Source organism: Gallinula chloropus (genome assembly GCF_964237585.1).
Source record: "Gallinula chloropus genome assembly, chromosome: 4".
NCBI classification, from domain to species: Eukaryota; Metazoa; Chordata; class Aves; order Gruiformes; family Rallidae; genus Gallinula; species Gallinula chloropus.
In genome coordinates, this window is record NC_140088.1 from 24,906,955 (window position 1) to 24,928,502 (window position 21,548).

Below are 21,548 nucleotides of genomic sequence, written 5' to 3' on the forward strand. Positions count from 1 at the left end.
TCACAAAGCTGTTTTGTAACTTGTGATAGTTGTTGACATTTCTTATGATTTGTAAACCAATTTTTTGAACACTTTCAACCCTTAGAGCTAAAGGAAGTATAATGGGCCTTCATTGGCAAGATAATAGTAAACACCACTGCATATGCAGAAACACCTATAGCCTCAAACAGCCAAGATACTGTACCACATATATAGGAAATGCAGCAGGTACTCTCCACCTGAGCAGCAATTAATGTTTGATCATCTTGACAGCTTGGCACCTGCTCCACTGGTTCACATTTTGCTGGATCACACTCTGAAAAAAGTACATCTGATTACTTTCTTTGTACCAAGTAGAGCATTCCTCCATTGTTATGCCTTATCTCTAAGCAAAGGAAGTGCAGAGCAGAGAAATACTGCAAGACAGTTTACAAAAACTTCTACCTTTCATCACAAGAAAGCAAAGACACACTCTCTCATTAAACACAAGACTCCTTTGTCATCATACCTGCTCAAACTGAGACACAGACCGACCCATAGCTTTTTGCTGAAAAAGAATGGCCGTACTAGAGATGTTGTCTGCACTACCTACTTGTTTTTTTTTTCTTTTTTTGGCTTCAGTGCTGATCTATTTAGTTTACTAAATGTCTTTTACAGGTTGAAATATTTTACCTTTTCAGATGAAACCTACCACAAACGTAGTTGGGACAACAGGATTCATCACTGTAGTAAGTGACCAGTTTTTCCAGGCCATTGCACTCAGGGATTAGGGGTTCACAGAGGCTGTGATTACAAACTGTTACATAAAGGGAAAGATATTAAAGAAGAAAAAAAAAAAGAGGGAGAAAAAAACCCCAAATCATTCTAAACTATCTTATGCATTTATAAGTTGAGTAGAGCAGTGGCAAGTACTATTCGCAGTTTCATACCCCAAATCTCCAAATAACAACATGCAGGTAAAACTACAGCAAACTAGCAAAACCCAAGGCAATATTCAGAATTGTCTGGCATTTGCAACACTTTTGATGGAGGCAAAGTTAAACCAGACCTGAGTCCTTGTGAGAATCAAAACCAAAAATAAAATAGTTCCCATGGACAACTCAAGGCAACTTCATCCCCGGTGGTCAAAACATGAAGACTGTTTACAATTTCCTTTTGAAGATGGACTTTCTGATCTAAATAAGAGTTCCCTTTTTAAACTTTTTTTTTTAACTACTTCTGCTGTAAATTAAACAATCATCTGATCTTTATTTTAGTATTGTAATTTATTTGTGTTTGGACATTAAAAATAAATCAGTAGCCTTTACAGCTGCGAGAAGCATAATTCATATGCAAATAAAGACAGGGATTTCAGTCCTTACAATCATTGTCCCCTCCTCCTACCTCTCCCCCTAACCCTGCTGGATACTGAGCCAAATAATATCAAATTTCTATGGTTTTCTACATAATCTGTAAAATCAAACTGAAGTAATTTCCATTTGCTTCAAAAGTAGGATGTATAACAGGAAAACAAACCGCAATGAAAGGGTATCTGCATCTCCAGTTAGCAGTATTCATAGGCATTAAGGCGTACTTACTACAGATCTTCTGAGGACAACATGTCTGATCACCAGGAACAAGTAAGGCCACTTCTGCAAATCGCTGACAGTCTGTATCTTGGGCATCTGAACAGCTGTACTCCACTGGAATAATGGTCTCACTGTCAACACATTTTTGCATACAGCATCCACTCAAAGAAGTCTTCCAGATCTCACCTACTGCACGAGGTGCTCCTGAGCTGTCTGTACAAGCTAGATCAGGACAACAGAAAGCAGAAGTAATTCCTTTTTACTTCAAATTTTGATCATCATTTTCTTCTACAGCAGGTGTGTAACTGTGAAGCATAAAAATCCCAGAGTCTTAAAGGCATCACCTATCCCCATCACCCCACAAAAAAATGAAAGAGGAGACAGTCTGAGACTGAGTTTGTATGGGAAAGCAAGACACTCAATACCCTCCAGAGGGTCAGGGCCTCCACTTTGTTTTGTGTCTACTGCAAGGCTGTTCACTTAAAATCCCAGTTCAATCCTTTTTTTTTTTTTTTTAGCAGTAATCTGAAGTTATTTTTTGTATTTCACACATGGAAAAACTCCTAATAATTTGCAGTGGTTTATGTTATCTGATTTATAATAAACTAGATCTTTTGGGTTTGTGGTCTTAGTGTTAAGTATTGGTCTCCAATTTGGTGTGCTCAGACAGAATTATAATGAAAATAAATATCAATGCTGGCAGAGAGAACATAAAGATGTATTATTCAAAATGCACAATTAACCATTGCTACACATCTTCTGAATGCCATTTAGTATCAATAGGTTTGGACCCCTTGTCAAAGGGCAAGATCAAAAGGATGCCAACACTAACATGCCTATAATATTAGAATGCAATCATAAGCACAATCTCCCATTTTGAAGATCATCCTCCAGCTGAGAGAAGGGGAGCAAAATTCTATGCCACAGGGACATTTACTGCTTGCTCACCTGTACAGTTAGCATTTACTGAATACCTGGAGTACTCAACTGAATGATGTATATAGAGCCCACACAACATCAGGCCAGAACTCTGCTTACTTCCAACGAAGTATCTAAACACCAACTTGCAGCTAATAAAGAAGAAAATCACATGCAAACATACCACATTTTTCTTCAGGAATACAGACAGCAGTGTGAACTCGGTGAAGGATGGTTCCTCCAGCACAGACACAGCCTTCTGTCAAAATTGAGCAGGAGTCTGAGTCCAGAGAAGCATCCGCGTTACTCTGACAGCTATCTGCAACCTCACAGGCAGCTATACAAGCTTGATAGGAGAAGTTTTCAGAGCAGGGGAAGGCTAGGAGAGAAATAAATAAATCACTCATTCTGAAGTTGCAGTCTCATGAGGCACTACTTAAGAGAAGACATTGTGTTCTTGTCAAGTTCCTGTACTTGCCTACTCAGTAAGATCTACCAGTCACTGATACAGACCAGTTACCTTCTACATGACAAATTCAAAGAAAAGAAGTTGCAAACACTTTCACTTCATAGTAATGTTTTCATAAGGGTTTGGTTTGCATTTTGGTAGTAGAGATATCAAAACATGTAATGGTGTTGACACGAAGGAATCTAAAACATTCAAAAACATTTGTATGCACTACACAGATTAATAGAGTGTTCTGAATCATTTTTAAAAACTTTGGAGTGGCTAAAGAAAATGTAGTGATTACTAAAGGGCAAAGCATTGTCAATGATAAAAATATAAATGTACAGGGAAATTCACAATTGTTTTATGTGGAATAATAAAGAATAGGATGACTTCATTACTATATTTAATAGATATACACATTAATTACTCTCTTGTATGTGTCTATTAATTTTAAGTCAATAAACTTAAACCTAACATTCTTCAAACTACTAATGTAAATTCTTTGGCATGTTATGGGTGCATGCAGGAGTAGATCAAAACAGCATCTCATTTTATTTTAACTTTTGTTGTTGAAAATTTAACATGATCTTTCATTGGTTCAAAAGAGTGATTAAAGCTCCATAATATGGCACACTGAATGACTACAAATCCCAAGTGTGGTTCTGTGAACTACCAAACTATAGGATCCTCATCATTTAATGTTACCGAGATCATACAGCAACGCCATCTGGAATCAAGGGACTGAGACAGAAGTTCAGTTCACAAAGAGCCTGTATCCTCAAAAATGAAAAAAAAAATGTCCAGTTTAATCTTTAGGTGGTTTATTTTATTCAGCTTTATTCAGAGAAAACGGCCATAAAGCTCCACAGGAAATATTTACTAGAGCCCTGTAAATAGAGGAACTCAGGCTTTTCAAATCTAGTCTACAGTATATCAACAGTGCCCACAAAATCCAGATGCAGATGTCATGGCCCCCCTCACTAGGCGCACACCACCAGAGGTCACTGTGGTATAAAAATGAGCTTGATGTGTCCTTTCAAGATGGATGGAATACCTATTTTTATAGATGTATTTTGTAAGATCTCTTTGTAAATAGTCATTTGCTAGTAAAATCCATACAAACTGAAGATTTTTTTTTACTGACTGTTTTGAAACTTTAGACTCCGTGACAATTATTTTCAGGGCATTAGTACATACCTGCATGAAGCCTGTATGCTTGTACACACTTTAAATCACTTCCAAAAAAGACATCACTTGTGATTTCTGTGTACAGTGAGTTCCCTTAATTTTAGGGATCATGCTTCATCCATAAGTCTTTCCCTTCCCAAGCACCGAAACTACAAACCTCTCTATGCTATCACTGCATAAGGCTTTTCCTAGGCAGTCACTGACAGCAAAAAGAGATGCTGTCATCCAAATTTTCTGCTTGCTCTACTGACAACTGCAGATCCCATTTGGCCATACATTTTAGTGTATTGCTATGCAAGATGTCTTCTGCCAGGGTACTGCAGCTCTCAGGTTTTACTCCGTACTTTGCATCTATTCTCAAATGTGTTTCATTTCTCTAATCCTTTCTTCAAAGACACAGCTTTCTGGAGCTGCACCAAGCAGACATCACCAATTCAAAGTACCAGAGAACTTTCTGTGGCTTCCTCCTTTCCTTAGCAATTCTGTTGTGTTTTGGTTTTATCAGTGGAAAGGGGCTAAGAGAAATGAACACTACATTGCAAGTGAGATTGGACTTTTACAGTCAAGGACACTATAAGCCAGAGGTAGACCACTGAGCAAGGTTCTTTAATTCAGCATTTTCATCTGTGAAATTACTATAATGATAGTGACTCCTTTTGCACACTGCTTTGAATTGTATCATAAAAATTCTGAATTTATTATCTCAATAACAACTTTCAAAGTATGTGAGGACTCAAGGACCATTGGTAGTTTCAACTTATAGCAACACTGATGTTAGGAAAACTTTGTGTCTGTGGGTACAGGTACATGCAGAATACTTACGGCAGTAGTCAGAGCTCCTCCATTCTATACAAATATTAAATTTATTGCACATTGCCACATAGGCAGCTAGTGAAATGCATGGATTTTTAATGTATTCAGTGTCTTGAACCCATATATTACAGAATAGCTCAGGTGGAACCTAATAAAGAAAAAATAAACACTGCACTTTATCACAGACACCCTGTCACATAGGAAATAGCTTAATCTTTTTAAATACCCACTACAAACAATGAAGGCAAACGTTCTTGGTTCACAGTAAGCAAAAGGCCACCAGCCTTCATTGGTCTACAAAGATATTCTACTAGTATTTAAAAGTAAGGCTTCCTAAATATTGAAAAAGCAGAAGGCATTCTTACATTCCTCAGTTTCATCTCTTATAAGTGCTAAGGCAAGAGCTAATATGGTTTTTGCAATAGGAGGCATGATTACTGGTCACTGACTGAAGCACAAATACACTTTATTTGCACACTGTGATTTTGTTAGTTGCTTCAGTTTTGCTTTAAATGGTCTGTTCTACCCTCTCATCTAAGCTGGAACTACTTATCTCTACAGCCGTTAAAAATGCAGGCTCTCAGATTACCTATTGTGATTTGGAACTTGTTAAATTACTGAATGCTTAAGGATTAATGAAATCCTAAAACTTATATTTTACTTTGCTCTACTTCATACTGATAAGTTGAATTAGCTGAGACCAATTTATAAATTGGGCATTATGGTCAAACCTAGCAGACATATACTATGAATTACAGAATCACAGAATCGTGGGGGTTGGAAGGGACCTCGAGAGATCATCGGGTCTAACCCCCACTGAAAAGCATTAGCTGCTTATGGCAACTCTCCTATCAAGCTGCCACACTCTTCCATTATTTCATTCCATAGCTGTGGTTACATATATTTTCACATTAATAAAATTATCATGTATAAAGTATTATCTCAGAACTGCATCTCTCTCAAAACATAAGCATACAAAATAGTTAACATACATAAGGATGACAGCTGCTGAAGGTCTGGTTCAACACCAATCTGAAGCACTCTGAGCAGTCCATGACTGAACAATTAGTTTCCTGATGCCTGTTTTCTCCAACATACTTTAACGTGTCTGGCACTTGCCAGCTGTCTATAAAAGTTGATGGAGCATCGCTTTTGCTTAAAACTGTCCTGTTGGGTAGCATCAGGTCATTTTCCAAGCTTCTATCACAAAAACCTGTGTGTTATCAGAAAAAAAAATAGCAGGTTAACATTGCATGGTTCATTCTGAAGTATGCTTGAAGTGGCATATTCAAACAAGTAAAAAAGATTTAAAAAATCCTTATGCAACGTGACAGTATCACAACCCATAACAGATGTGGAAAGTTTCCGGTGGGTCAGAATACACAAAATTGAGACAAATGCATCTATCAGACAGATGCATTTATGAATTAAGATGAGTGAAAGGAAGTCTATTATGTATCAAAGAGCTGTTCAGAGCCCAGCTACAGCACACAAGCTTCACTCCTCAGTTCCACAAGCACTAAAAATTTTTTAAAAGGTTAAAAAACACCTCCGTGGATAGCAACACATGAAAACTGTAAACGTTATGAGAAAAGGGAACTACCATAAAGTGCTAAAATGCTTATCTAATACTGTATGTAAGAGATACTGTATTGTTTTAACTCATGCTTCTAAACTGTCTGAACCAACTCCTGGCTTAAGGTATTTTTATAGTGTAGCTTTTGGCACTTCCACATACACTTACATTATCCTTCAATAGGAAAAACCCAAACCTTTTCTACATTTGCTTCTCAGAAGGCAACATCATATTTTATTTCTGTTTAAACTGAGGTAGTTGGCAATTTCTAAACACTTTGGAGCAAAGGAAGCAATGTTACACACAGAGAATGACTTTGTTCAACACGAACATCCAAGTACTACAGCATTCTCCCCTGGAAGGTCCTTCAACAGCCACCAGGTACAAAAAACAGAGAATAATGGATCAGTCCCCATTCATTGGTGTGAAACACAATTTCTGAGACTTTTAGCCTGTTTTTTTCTGATGTCTCCACAAACTAACATGGCAATTCTAAATCTTTATCCATTCAAAAACTATTTTGTAGATTTAACCCTTTTCTAGGTAACTACTTTGTTTTACCATTTTTCAGCATTCTTGACAATGAGAGCAAGCCATTGTTAATCAGCAACAGGCATTCAATGACTACAGCAACTTTTGAAGCTCTAACCATTATTCAACAAAAATGGTTCAGGTTGAACTTTTGGAGGCTGTGAGTCTATGCAACACACTTCATGGTTCCGAAAGACACTGATTTTGCTATAGAGATGCCCATACTTCCTTCCCACATTGATCTCCCACAGCTCTTTGGCAGTTGCCACATTTGCCTGATCCTTCCACTTTAAAAGACACTGTTGTTTCTGGCAGATCCTTCCTTTGCTTGTGCTACAAAACTGTAACGGTGCCTTCAGTTTTATCATTTTCACCAAGCTGAGGAATCAAGATCTACCAATACTTCAATTCAGCCAAAAGAGATACAAGAAAGCTCAAATACAAGCACCAGACTTAACATAGAAAGCATAGGAGGCCAGAGGAGACAAATTTACACTGAAACCAGCTCATTTAAAGCAGGCTCTGGTAAATTGCACCGGAGAGCACTGTACAGGCAGAATTATGCAGAGAATCCTGGTCAGATGAACACCAGAAACATACAGCACACACTCTGAAAACGTACCATCCACAGAACTGGGTTGTCAGCTAGTTAAAGCACCTTGTAAACAAGGAACAGAATGTTCCCAATTCTCCCTATCACAGCAACCAAACAGGTTAAGCAAAAGAGACTTTCAGGATAGCTTCAAATCAGGCATACTAGAAATTACAGACTTCACTTTCTTGTTCCTGTTTTACAACAATTAGCCAAACAGATCAATAATGATATAGAAAAAAATGTTAGGGCAAATTACAGATGATAAGAATCCAATTTCCAAATTGCAGCAATTTCAAACTCTCTTTCTTTTCTAGAAGCACATTACTGTCTGCAGGACTTGGAACCGGACTCAGCTATCACTGGTATTTGATACTGAGCTACAGGCATTTGCCCTTTCTGAAACTGGAAAGATATTCACTGTAATTATATGAACTCTGTAACCCTGGTTTCCAGCTCCAATTTACAGCAGATAAATTTACAGATTCAGGTGTCATAGTAGGGATTTACAGCAACAAATACATGTTTGCAAAGGCTACAGCACCAACAGTTTAGTCAAGGCTGTCTTTTTAGAAGGAAAGAAGTACATGAAATTATTGAGCAGAACTATCAGAGTGCAACATTACAGTTATTTAACCTATTATTAATAAGAAGAAATTAAAAAATTCCCTCCGAACCTTTTCCTCTAACACATAAATTGATTAGTTCTCTCAAGTTAACATTTCCTCTGAATTCTGACCTTTAGAAACTGAAAATAGCACATATCATTTCCTATCAGATGGATATCACTCAAGCAGTAAATGACCTTATTTAACATTATGGATGTATGCCTGATTTACTTATTTGGATTTGGTTAGAGCAGCCATGCTTGTGATTCAAACAGGGTACATTCAGAAGCAATGCTATAGGTAAAAAACAGTTACATCAATAGGTATCAAACAATTTCAGAAATTAACAAAATTAATAACAATTTAATTTTAATAATATCTTAAACTTTGCAAAGACCTGCAATAAGTCTTTCAGCCCAGATCCTGCAAAAGATAATTTATATAGTCAGGAAAAGTGCCTCCCTAGCATAGCATCTGAATGCATTTCTTGCATTGCTATACTTACCACATAGTCCCAAAGCTCTTGGTTCTCTGGTACTATTAAACTCAATAATCATCACACCTGTGTTGTGAAACCACTGAATTCTGATTTTTGTTGGGGTCTCAACTGCATACTTGAAACCTGAATCCTCAACTTTGTATCCGTATTTTCTAATGGTAGGCCAAGCAAATCTTGAATTTACTGTTATCTAAAATACACACAGAAAAGATGTTAAAGGTCAGGTACCAAATGCTGTAGATAGAAGAACTAAGGCCAGATTTTTGACAGCTTAGGAGTCTAACTCATAACTAAATTCAAAATAAGTCACATTCGCCTCCACAAAGTTATCTGCACTAAGGAGACTGTGTATGTGCCTTGCTCTATGCCTTAACTCACCACACTTTTAGTCTGAATTTACAAGTAGTTTATTAAATTACAAAGCTGGAACAATGAATTTCCTACTCTACAGTATGCATGAGGAGGCAGCTAGTTACAGAAGATGCTATCTTAAAAGGCAAAGAAAAACTTATCCTCAAATTACTTACTTTTCTACTTAAACGATTGATAATAATTTGGTTTGATAAATAGGTTAAATTCAACATCGCCAGGCACAGAGAAGTTGAATTTGAATTACTCTGTGGAGAAAATAAAAATATATCAACCATAGTCATGATGTGATCTTTTATACTTTAGCTGCTTATTGTGTTTAAGTAGTGGCACCAAGGATTTGGGGGAGCCATTTTCCTTCTTAAGAGGAAAATGGCTGCTGGTTGTAGTTTCAAGTCTGGACTGCTATGTTCACCTGGATAGCATTTTTGCAAAATAAGCAAATAAAATATGATTTCATTGTGTTTAGCAACAGTGTTGTATCACCCAATCTTGAAAATAGAACAGAAATTCAAGTTTTCAGGGGGAAAAAAATGTGGCAGAGTAGCTATATTTGGGCACCAATAAATACGAAATATATATCTGAAGGAAAGCAAGAATGAGACTGGGAATGATTGATCTGTAAGATATACCAACAATACAGAAGTAACGGATCAGAAATGCATCCATACTTGCTGAGGAAAACAGAAAAGCACTGAATGCTACAAAAAAAAAACCCCAAATCTGAAAAATCATCAACAGATCTCCTTTTCCATATAAATCGCATTGCGGTTCTGGAACTAACTTCCATAAGGAACTACGTGGGACCAAACTTTGTGATGGACATTTATATGGAAATCAAAATTACCTGGCTTTCAAAGAAGAGACTAGACTTTAAATAGTTTTGTAAAGGCTCACAAGAAATTAACTCTTCCTGATATAAAGCTAAATACACCACCCATTAGGCAGGATAGACATTAGAATTTCTCTCTTCCCTCTCTGAAACAAGTATTTGCCAGTCAGAGACTTGGAATGCACAGGGTGATCTAATCTAGCCTCATAATTCTATAGTCTTTATGGTTCTGAAGGTTGGTGCTTCCAGTGCAAACTTCTCAGAAGGAACTATGCGTATACAGTCAGGTGATAAAAGTGCTATATAGTTCCTAAGTATTGTAAAGGGGAAGTACAGTTCATAGATATTTAAATAAGTTAATAATTAACCACAACTAGGCAGTGTCACTATGTCCTTCCTTTAAAGATCCATCTTACTAGTAGTACCAAACACGTTTTGTTAGCTGATAAACATTAGTTACCATTCTACAGTCAAGGACATGGATGGATATAGTTTCTTCTTGAGTTTGACTAACAACGTAGGATGCTTCCTTGAATAAAGCCAAATGATTTCCATCGTAGGTTACAATACTCAGATCAGAGAAAATTGTGCAACGACCTAGGAAAAATAAAAATAAATGAATTAAATGCTTTTTAATTTATTTTGCATTTTCTGTACACATATGAAGATAAACCAACATTTTTAATAGGATTAACTAGTATACTAGAGTTTCATATCTATGCATATATTTTCAGCTATTTTTGATACCAATGCATCTCTATAAATGGATAGCAGACTCAAATCCTGCATATTTCACAGTGGGACAATGATGTAAAGACTCTTGGGTCCCTGTTGGTGTCCCTGCCTGTGGCAGGAGGGTTGGAGCTCTATGATCCTTGGGGTCCCTTCCAACCCAGACCATTCTATGATTCTATGATTCTTCTAGTTTTGTTCCTAAGGTTCACATTGAAACTTTCCTTCTTCTCAGTCTTATTGCTAAAGTGTGGGTTTCAAGGGGCCTGCTGTTCTACTCCTAATTATTTGAAACTCCAGAGCATAAGCAGCAATTTCCATTCCTCACTGATGCATCCATTCTTTGCTATTATGGACTTAATTGAATTTTGTTTAAGATTTGTATTCTTCCCTCCCAATGCTAGGCCACTGATGGGAGTGACTACATGTAGCTATGCTTCCAGAGTCCCTATGCTGTTAACAGAGGGTGAACCAAAAATTCCACGGACTATATTGACTAAGCATCCTCTGCATAGACAGGAGACAACGAGAGAGATCTAAGTCACACGTAGACATATCCACTGCAGATGCCTAAAAGCAGGTTAAAAGTGGATATCCTATATTAAATGAACATTTTGGTTTCGTTTTCCTGGATGTAGAACGAGAATCATAAATTGCATTAAACACCGAGTAACTCATAGCATATGCATCTTCTTTTTCTATGCCACAGTACAGAAGTGTCAGTTCTTAGCCTTCTTACATATACATTAAATTGTTACTTAAATTAACTTCAAAAGTACTGCATAATTGACACTTACATGCACATTCCCACTTTGGGCAGCATTTGTCACCATTCATTTGAGTAGCAAATCCTAAAACTCCACAGCTGGGTTGAGTTGCATTATACGGGCAGTTCTGTGACTTATTAACTTGGATCAGTTGTCCATCCAAGCAAATATATTTTATACACTCATTCTCTGTGATTGGCTAAGGCATGTTTAATGAAAGACAGAGGTTATCATTCTTACCAAGCTAGTATCACAATAATATAGAGTATTTGATCAAAAAAGGGTTCACATTCTTCAGGTACAGAATACTTATAAAGCTCTGTGACAGTGATAGAAGCTACATGTGAAGAGCGAATGAAAAGCAAATAGGGATAAGGTGCAAATAGGAATAACAACAGGGACCTAGGGAAAGATACTTTTAAGGAGGGCAACATAACAAAAATTGCCATTGAATAATACGGAGCACCATATTTTGCCAAAAAAGCATTCTTGCAACAGTCACTCTCAGAAAACTGAGGCACAAACCAGTGTATTGTAGCACTTATGAAAACCATTAGGGGCAATGAAATCATTAAAATTGAGGAAAATATTAGAGAAGATAATTGAGAAAATAAGGCTAATATTGAAAAATTGAGAAAGTAATAGGGCTTCCTGTTTAATACCAATATAGTTTTAAATCCTAGGGATCAAACTGCAGCTCACAATTTTATTATCAGTGTGTAAAAGTAAGCAAGACATGTTCAAAACCAAACAGATAAATATCGATAGTTACTCACTGTACAAGTTTGAAATGTCGCTGTTTCTCTAGGCAGCATAAAAACTGATGCTGTGACTCCTGACATGGCTTCAGCTGTTGCCTGTCCATCAGAAAATGCTGTAGTTAGGCCATAAAGTGGTTTGGTGGATAAATAGGCAAATGAGGATGTGTCATTTGTGTGGTCAGATATTAGCAGTGAACTCACAGAAGTTGTTTGTAGCTCAGTTGGTATTTCAAGTTTTGGAGTTTGAGTAGTACTGAAGGATGACAGAGCTATAGAAGAAAAAGGTTTTGGTTCAGAGGATGAACGTATAGTGGACAATACTGATACACTTACATTAGAAGGAACTGCAGTTGTGTTTGGGAAATATGGAGAGTAAAACATCTGAGCTGTTTCTGGGGTAACAGCAGCACCTTGAGTACGAACGGCTTGGACTTCTGTTGTTAATTCCAGCTCTTCAGATTTTATTGTATCAAGGGACATGGCTCCTTTTGCTTCTGGAGTAACAGACAAATAGGTGGGCTTCATAGAGCTTGTGGTGGATTCTGCTATTGCTTCCACTTTATCTAACGCTGCTGGTAGAATGCTAATGTTTTGCCCCCTACTACTAATCATTGAAGAGGCTGAAACTGCAGTTGGTGAACGGGCCATAGTCGACAACACTGTACTTGTTGGAAGTGTAGGACTGTAGGTGGTGGTTGAAAGCGTGTCTTGGTCGGGCACCACAACAGTTCTGCCAGTACTGCTTTTGTCTGTAAACATGGAGGGCCCACCTCCCATCATAGTGAGAATTTCTGTTGTCTCTGGTAGCAGAACCATTGAAGAGGTTGACTTAGATTCTGGTGAAGCTGTAGTTGTTTCAAGTGTTTGACTTGATTCAAGAGATTGTGTAAATGAAGCCTGCCATGTGAATTTTAGACCAGTACCTGCCTTTTCTGTGGAAAATGAAGGTAGACTTTCTTTTTTAACTGTTGCTAAAGAAGACAAAGCTGCAAGTACTTCTGGTGAGGAAGGGAGAATTCTGGTGCCAGATGTCAAGTCAGCTGTTGTTCTTGTTGGGACTGTAGACTGCAAAATAGAGGAAGTTCTTGATACATATGACTGTGTGACTGAATCAGTTAAATGCAACTCTTTTTCAGTTGGTAAAATAACTTGTGTAAGACCTACTGAGGTAGGCAACATACTTGAATGAATGCCTTCAGGTAGTGAGGTGATTAAGGGATAGGAGGAAGTCAATTCAGTTGCTTCAGTTGTGGAACCACTGGATTTCGTTTCTGCAGGATACTGGAAAATTGGGGTACTGCTTTGGCTTTTCAGCAAAGGCTCAGAAACCCAATGACCAAGTTCCACAGCCTTCTGAGTAGAAACATGTGGTATAGCCATAGCCTTTGGGGTCTGTTCTGAAAGTTTATCTCCTGAAGATGGAGGAAAGGATGGTTGAGCTGTAACTGCTGTAAGTTTTACCGCACCTGTTCTACTTGGGGCTGTAGATGCTATTTTAGTTTCTACTGGATACTTCAGTGTGGTTGGTACTTCTGGCATCATTTGTGTTAAAGAAGGTGAAGAAACCAATTTATCTGCTAGATGCTGAGAGGTGGAAAAAATGTAGGACTTTGTAACTGGAAGTACAACAGAAGGGGACAAGGTTGATTTTTCTTCAGCTGCCATTACTTTTTTGGTTGTTATGAGCTGACTGCTGAATTCAGAGGATGAGGAGAATGTGGCATAAGTTATATTTAAAATGGCTTTGCCTGGTATTTTGTCATGTGATACTGTTGTTGTTGGATTCGATTGTTCTGTTGTAGTGGATAAAGTAGAGAAAGTCAGGACTGGAGAGATGTCTTCTGTCTGAGACACAGATTTTCCTACAGTTGTTCTTGGATATAAAGAGATTGTTTCATGGGGTGTATGCACAGGACTGAGAACTGTTAGTGATGCTTCTTTTCCATATGAGGGTAGTGAAGGAAGAGAAATGTTCAAAGATGATTGAGAACTCAATGGCGAAGAAGGGAAAGTGGATGGCTTTTGAGTAGAAATGCTAGTAATCCTTTCCACTTGCAATCTATCAGGCTCTGTTGTCAACAATGTGGTTTCAGTTGTGCTGATGGATGTTCTTTGAGCTGACTCTGTTGCTACAAAAGGAACTCTGGTGGTTTCTTTTGATGAGAGAGATGTTTTCACTGCTGATGTGGTAACACTACCTGAATATCCTGATGTGCTCGTCTTCACTGTACTTGAAACCAGAGTTGACTTGTATTTGGTAGATGTTTTTCCAGAAAAAAATGTTGGCTTTGCTGCTAATTCAAAAGGGGATGTTATTTTAGATGTTACCTCAACAGACAAAGGTGTCACTCTGACAGTCTTCGCCACAACAGGATATTTAGTGTATAATGTAGTCAGGAATTCTGTTGTGTTTAGAACAATATGTGAGGGATATCCCGAAGTGGAAACGGTTTTAAACGTTTTTTTTAATTCACCCAAAGCTGGAGAAGCAGGAACAGGAACAGATGCTGAAGGGCTCTTTGTAGAAATAATGACAGATTTTTCAGTTGTAGAACTAGGTTGTAGTGAATATGGAGGGAAAAGTGAACTTGCTGTATGCACCACATGAGGAGTTGTTTTGGGAGGTTCTTTTTCAGGAGCTGTAAATAACAGAGTTGTTTCTGATGATCTCTCTTGAGTTTGCAGAGTTGTTAACTTTGGACCTAGAGCTGTAGTGAAAGGAGCCTCCGCAGTACCAGTCAGATGTTGAACCATTTCAACAGGAAGTTCTGTATCTGTAATTGTCTTTCCTAATAGAACAGGCGGTGTGGATATTGGTGAAAATGTAGTCTTCATGCTTCGTTCAGTTGTAACAATTGCTGCTTCTGTTGTTGCTGAAGACACTGGTTTTAACACAGACGAAGTAGTGATCAGAGGAGAAAATGATGTTAATGTGACATTAGCTACTGTGGTAAAAGACTGCCCTGTGCTTACTTTTGTCCCTTCTGAAGTTCCTGTTAGGTTTACTAGTGGTGTATATGAAGGCATGCCCAGAGGTGGTAACTTGGAAAATGGGGGCAGATACGCAGTAGTTTTTTCTGTTATAGATTCAAATGAACTGGGTGTAAAAGTTGTAAGACCTTCTGGTTTTACTTGTGCTTCTTTTGTAGGAACTGTTCTTGCAGTTATTTCTGGCATTTCCATCATCTTAGTTTTGACTGGAAATTCTGTTGTTCCAAGTATAAGTGGTGTTCCAGTAAAAATAAAAGTAGAAACTGGTTTGATTTCTGACTCGGCAGTTGTAGTCACTCTATGTGTAGCAACTACCATCTGAGGCTCTGTAGCCCTCAAGAGTTTAGTGGAACCACTACTGATTGGTTGTATCTTTGTTTCTGCACTGACAGTAGATGGAAACAAGGGAGAAATATCAAGAGGAGAAGACAAGCTTATATTAGATTTTGTTGTCCCAGATAATGCTCTAGTGCTTCTGTCAGATGTTATTTCTGTTGACTGTGAAGAAATACTTGATGTTGAAGTTATTGTAGGAAGTGTTGTATTAGATGTAATAACTGAAAATTCAGTTTTTTCTCTAGTTGCAGGGAGTTGCAATTTTGAAGCAAGTGTTGTTTCCAAGTCCTTTGCTTGCAGTGGAGGAAATGATGTTACCACTTCACTGATCACCGCAAAACTTGAAGTTACATGTGAAACTGCTGGGGTGTGAATGCTGGGTGGCAAAGGTGGACTGTCATCTGCAGGTTCAATGCCTGAAATCAGACACAAGTAAATAGTAGTCTGGAATTTCTGAATAGTTATGAAGGAAGCAGATCTAAATTGAAGTAATGTTAACTCACATAATTCTGATCTTTTCATGTGCCTTTAAACCTCTAAAATTCATAGACAAATTAAAAAACTATTTCGTTAAATCATTTGCTGCACATCTAATGTTACTGAAACATTTTATCAGGAAAGAGCATCTTTCTTAGTTCGAAGTTTGTTTCAGGATTTTGAGGAGTGAAATTATTTTAACTAAAATGCTGCTTAGTAAGCTCAAGATTCAAGGTTATCGTTACACAAATTTGATCACTGATATTGGAAAGTTTTACTAAAGAACTAAGAAATTAAATTTTCAAACATACAGTCTTCAAAATACACGCATCTTTGAGTGATTTCATCCAGCAACATATTGAGAGGGCAAGCAGGGATGCATCCTTCCACTCTAAAAGAAAAACAATCAGTACTAACTATTTGAACACTGTTTAGTGGATTGAGCATTTCATTTTAGGAAAGCACAATTTACTTAATGTAGTTTTAAGCAGACAGTCTTATTCTATCAAATCTCATTACCTCAGCTTACTCCTTCAAAATGTCATTGCCATGGCTTCCACTCTCACTCAGATCTAAGCTAAAGCACGAACTCCACAACACACAGCCTTTGAAACAAACATTCAATAGTGAATGCTATTGCTTAAGAACATTTTAGCACATAAAATCCAAATGTCAGTTTTACTAGACTCAGTGCAAATTCCCAGTGGAAGGAAAAGGTAGATATGTCTGTTGCAATACCATAAAAAGTAGGGGCACAGTTACCTGAAATGAACTTGTAATTGCTTCTCTCCATAATACTTCATAATACCCTTCAGCTTAGAAATTCAAAATATACTGTCGATTTCTCTGACATTACTTGCCTATCAACTGAAATGTCACTTTCTCTTAGCTACCACAGCATGTTTTGTTCCTTTTCTTTTCCCCTTCACTTACCTCCTCATTCAAGAACACAATCCTGCAATACTGACCCTACATCTGGTCTCTCATATTCTTACTATGATGCATAAATATATTATCCAAATTACATAGTTTTCCATAAAAACACAGATACTTACTTTGGTACTGCCTGACATGTTTTTCCCAAAGGGTCCCTGCATGTCTTGAAACAAGGGCTTGTACAGGCATCATAATGCCATTCGCATGCAGAACGGGACAGAAATTTGACATCTGAAAGGCAGTCAAGATCTGTTATTCTCACATATTTCTAGAAACAGACTTAGATACATGTCACTAAGAGGCATGCTTTAAATTCACTGCAGCTCTAAATCTCTGTTTCTACTAGCATACTCTACAAATAAAATTGGTAACGCTTTAACTGCTAATATCTTAAGAGCATAGAAACAGAAACAGTTTCTGTTTACATGTTTTATATTAGAGTGCTGGCTGCAGCCTGTTTTACTCTTTATGGTATAAAACAAGACATTGAATTAGCCACATTTACTGCATATTGCAATCACCTGAAAATAAAGCCAGAAAGTTAGAATATTGTTTTTAAGTTTTAATTATATAACTAATCTTCTCAAAAGCAGTAAGATATTCACTCCAAGAGAAAATAATTCAAACCTCAAAACATTTTCAATTTGAAATTCTAACCGCTCCTACAATGAACAAAGCAATTAATACAAGATGAGATACTTAGTTTTACAAAATTTAACTCAATACATATCCTTCACCAGACAAAATAGTATCAATAATGAAACACTGTGACGAATTATAAAAAAAAAAAAAAAAACAAACCAACAAACCACAAATAAGAAGGAAACACCCCCCAAAACACCTTCAGAGTATCTATGCAGACAGTGTTTATTGAAAAACTCCAAATTCACTTACTTGAAATGTAAAGTACAAATGCAGATAGAGGAAGCTAAACTTCAAAGTGAGAACAAACAGAAATAATAATCAGCTATACTTCTAGTGCTTATTTAATTATGCAGGAACTTTACAAAATTAAAAAAGAAACACTGTTAAATCTGAAACTAATTTGTGACAGTCATCACGTGGTGACATGCACTTGCATGTTCAAGTGCAGCACCATGCTTTCTTTCTTGCTACAGTCCTGCCCCATCTGCACACAGAATAATTTACCACACAATGCTAGATTAGCCTCATGGCTCTTCCAATGCCTGCATGACTTATGCAATATACCTGAATGTTAATATATCTGAATTTCAGCACCTGAACTACAACAGTCCACCTCAGTTCTTTCCTGTAGCTGCCAGTGCAGAGCAGTGACACTTCCCTTACAGAAGGCTACCGTAATGACATGGGTACCCTGTAAATTGGTAAACCTAATCTTAGAGCTATGTTGTAGCTGCTCTTAAACAATGTTTACATTAATGACCAAAAAGAAAATGCTTAATACTTGTAAAAAGTTTATATTTTTTGTGTTTTGAAGTCTTCTTGCTTTTAAGTTTTGCTGATCTTTGCTTGAGGGAGATAGAGAGTAGCTCTTTTACGTCTTCCTGGAGACGTTCAAGTTTTCTATTAAGATCCTAAGTAAGAAATTGTTCTTCCTGCAATTTCAGGACATCAGCACTTATGGGGAATTATATCTCTGCCACTATTAACCATTGATGTTTTTACTTTTAGTGGAAGTAATTCTCTTAAATCAAAGGTATAATTCAAACTCAAACAAAAAATGTGTATGTTGCCATCTAGTGTTATCCTTTTTACATGCCACTCTACCCAAGGACATACCTTGTCACAGCTTTTGAAAACATGACTCTTAATGACAGCAACAAATGCATTTATAAAGTTCCATCCCCATAAAAGGCTTAGTACATGTCACAATTCTTCTGTGACTCCTTCTAGTGACACCACCTTAAATTGCTTAAATTTAACGGAGGGAAATATTTCCATACATTTTGCTGATATATATGGGGTTTTGTATGTACTTACATGTCAGAGTGGCAAGGTTTAAGGACAGAAGAACATATATGAGAAAAGACAGAACATATCAGAGACATTTCAGCACAGACAATCTAAAACAGTAGTATTAATCAGCAATAACACTCTATCTAAGTGGAATCTAGGCAATTCCATTCATCAGACTACCCCAGATGAACTACAGAGACAGATCTGTGAATTTTAATTCTTGTCACAAACCTCACTGGTAATCACAGAAGTTTCAAACACAATAAAAGGACAAACTTTGCAGAAGACATACTGTAACTTAACAAAGTATGTTAGGTTCTCAGTTTAGCAGAACAGTGATCGTGAATTAATACTTCCAGGCACTGGGATTAACATACTGTCTCCCATTCTCCAAAGAAACTTAGACTTTTATGAAATGATTGCCATGTTTCCCTCAAGCTTTCCTACAGATTACATTCATGGAGTATGCTAGTATTGCATGTGTTGCACATTTCAACATAAAGGCGTAGCATTTGTCGAGTGGTTCATAAACACCACTTTAAGTCAAGAATGAACGAAGTCATGCTTGTCTGCAAATTTTCCTCTCCACTTCTGCAGAAAGAAGTATGGACAGCAGATAGATTCGTGAACCTGGTCATAAAAAATTTTTTCAAGGAAGATCTGTAGAACCAGTGCACATGTAATTTTCCAGTAAAGAGTTTTTAGAGAACTGAGTATGCCAGGCCAAGCTATAGATTTTTTTTTAGTATGTAAATTACATAGAAGAGCAGACCAAATCACCACAGGGAGAATTTAATATATTGCATGAATCGGTTTCCAGTATCTCAAAAGCTTTCAGTGCGTCTCAGTAAACCCATCAGTTACAGTGAGGTCTGTGCTTTCATATGAATTATGGGAAAATGACTTTCCAGCTTTAGGAGAATGTCAGTTCAGTCATTCATCATAAAGTTTTCACTATTGGCAGTACCACCTCTGGAATGCCTGAACAGCCCAAGGACCTAGCTGATTGACTGTACAAGCCACTGTAAAGAAAAACCCTGCAAGATGCAGCTCTGGCTGATAAAGTTTAGACTAAACAGAGATTAGATAGAAAATGAGGAAAAGGAGAAACAGATACACAGAGCCATGTTCTGAACTAACATGAATTCAAGACTAAGCCAAGAAAACAACAAAGTATTCCTATAACTAGGTAAAATAATAGATTATTTTGTTTCTTTTTAGTACATACATCATATTAATTATGACCCAATATCCACAATCATTAGGGGATATAAGGAAAAGCACTAACAAAGCGCTTTAAACCCTTTTCCCTATGCTGAAGGAAATATTCCTTTCAATCTCTTTATTGATTTTAGATACTAACTTCTATGCCAGACTAACCTCTTAGCTATGCTATCATTACAATATTGCTACACCTGCAAGAGAAGCTACTATAGCTCAGGAACTGTGGATTTCACCAGTGTCATGGCACAAGTGTTTTATGCTAGCCAGGATGCTAACCAGCCACCTCCACCACACGTTTCCCATTTTTTTAATACTTAAATTCCCTCTCCAGCAATCAGCAATACAAGCTTACTTAACTCTGTGCAACAGTACAGTCCACTCATAACAAAGGAATGATACACAGTTTACAGACAATGAGTCAGGCTTCGTCTATCAGGCATGTGTTCCTCAAAAGGATCTGTCATGGCATTTGAAAATAACTGTGTGTCTCCTGGTGAAATCTACCAGCATTTGTTGCTGTTCAGTGACACAGCAAATCCGTTACAAAATGGTAAATTATGCCCTGGATGACAGTCACTCCAGTTGACATGCCTGCTTATCCCACAGCTCTTTTACCTAAAAGGACCTGAGTATATCAACACATTACAGTTCTGCAGAAAGTTTTTGTATGCATGCAGGTAAAAAAAAAAGAAGAAAAAAGCTATTCCCCAACTCCTTTGTTTTCTCATTTGATCAGACATCAGAGCAGTGGTTTGTTCCTTGTACCTTATGATTTTAATTCTTTCTGGCTTTCAGAAATAATTCTGTGATTATGAGAACAGTTACTACTATTTAATGAAGAATTTTAATTTTTTTATCACTGCCAGACTGTGGTGTTCTGTTAAGTTTTAACTACCTTTCTTAGTTCATAGGGCACTTTCCTGTGTGTTCACAATCCCAACTGTTCACAAGTCCATCCTGGCTTTTTTTTCCTATACTTTTAACCTCAGAGAGACAAAATTTGCCATAGTAAGAATCTTTATATTATTAATAACTTCATTTTTTGCTCAAGAAAATGGCTATTTGCTTAAAAAAAACCCAACCCTACACTTAAAAGTTGAAATGTTCTAATGTTAATAAAAGGCTACATTTAAAATAAAGGTTTTAAATGTAATTCAAAAAACAAGCATGTGAATTTTCATTCTCACCTGATGCTTTTTTCTGGTTTTCTACTTTTCCCAAAAATTTCAAAAAATTGAGCAGAAACAAAAATTGCTGTAGAATTAGGTCTATTTATAACACAGCAAAACTCTGCTTAGTAACGTAGATTGCCTATCTCCTCAGCTACAAGTTTAGAAACATGAAACCCTATCTACCTACTTAACACAAACCACTAACAAACTTTTCCCGTGACTTCTAAGTTTCTGTAACAAGAAATGTAAGTAAGTACCACTGGAAAAATTGAACTTTCAGCCCAGCTAAA

At 37.1% G+C, this 21,548-nt stretch overlaps 1 protein-coding gene across 1 annotated transcript in view; it reads right to left on the reverse strand.

Moving 5' to 3' along the window:
- Window positions 1-21,548, reverse strand: part of OTOG (otogelin) — a gene marked incomplete at its 5' end in the record, with an annotated part of 99,221 nt that overhangs the window by 13,746 nt on the left and 63,927 nt on the right. The window contains 13 exons of the mRNA XM_084263128.1: window positions 185-295; window positions 671-775; window positions 1,557-1,769; window positions 2,650-2,844; window positions 4,927-5,065; window positions 5,910-6,130; window positions 8,730-8,913; window positions 9,251-9,340; window positions 10,385-10,521; window positions 11,454-11,622; window positions 12,200-15,927; window positions 16,300-16,379; window positions 17,044-17,155. Coding sequence (XP_084119254.1) covers window positions 185-295; window positions 671-775; window positions 1,557-1,769; window positions 2,650-2,844; window positions 4,927-5,065; window positions 5,910-6,130; window positions 8,730-8,913; window positions 9,251-9,340; window positions 10,385-10,521; window positions 11,454-11,622; window positions 12,200-15,927; window positions 16,300-16,379; window positions 17,044-17,155 — 5,484 coding nt within the window. The remainder of the gene's footprint in view (window positions 1-184; window positions 296-670; window positions 776-1,556; window positions 1,770-2,649; window positions 2,845-4,926; window positions 5,066-5,909; window positions 6,131-8,729; window positions 8,914-9,250; window positions 9,341-10,384; window positions 10,522-11,453; window positions 11,623-12,199; window positions 15,928-16,299; window positions 16,380-17,043; window positions 17,156-21,548) is intronic.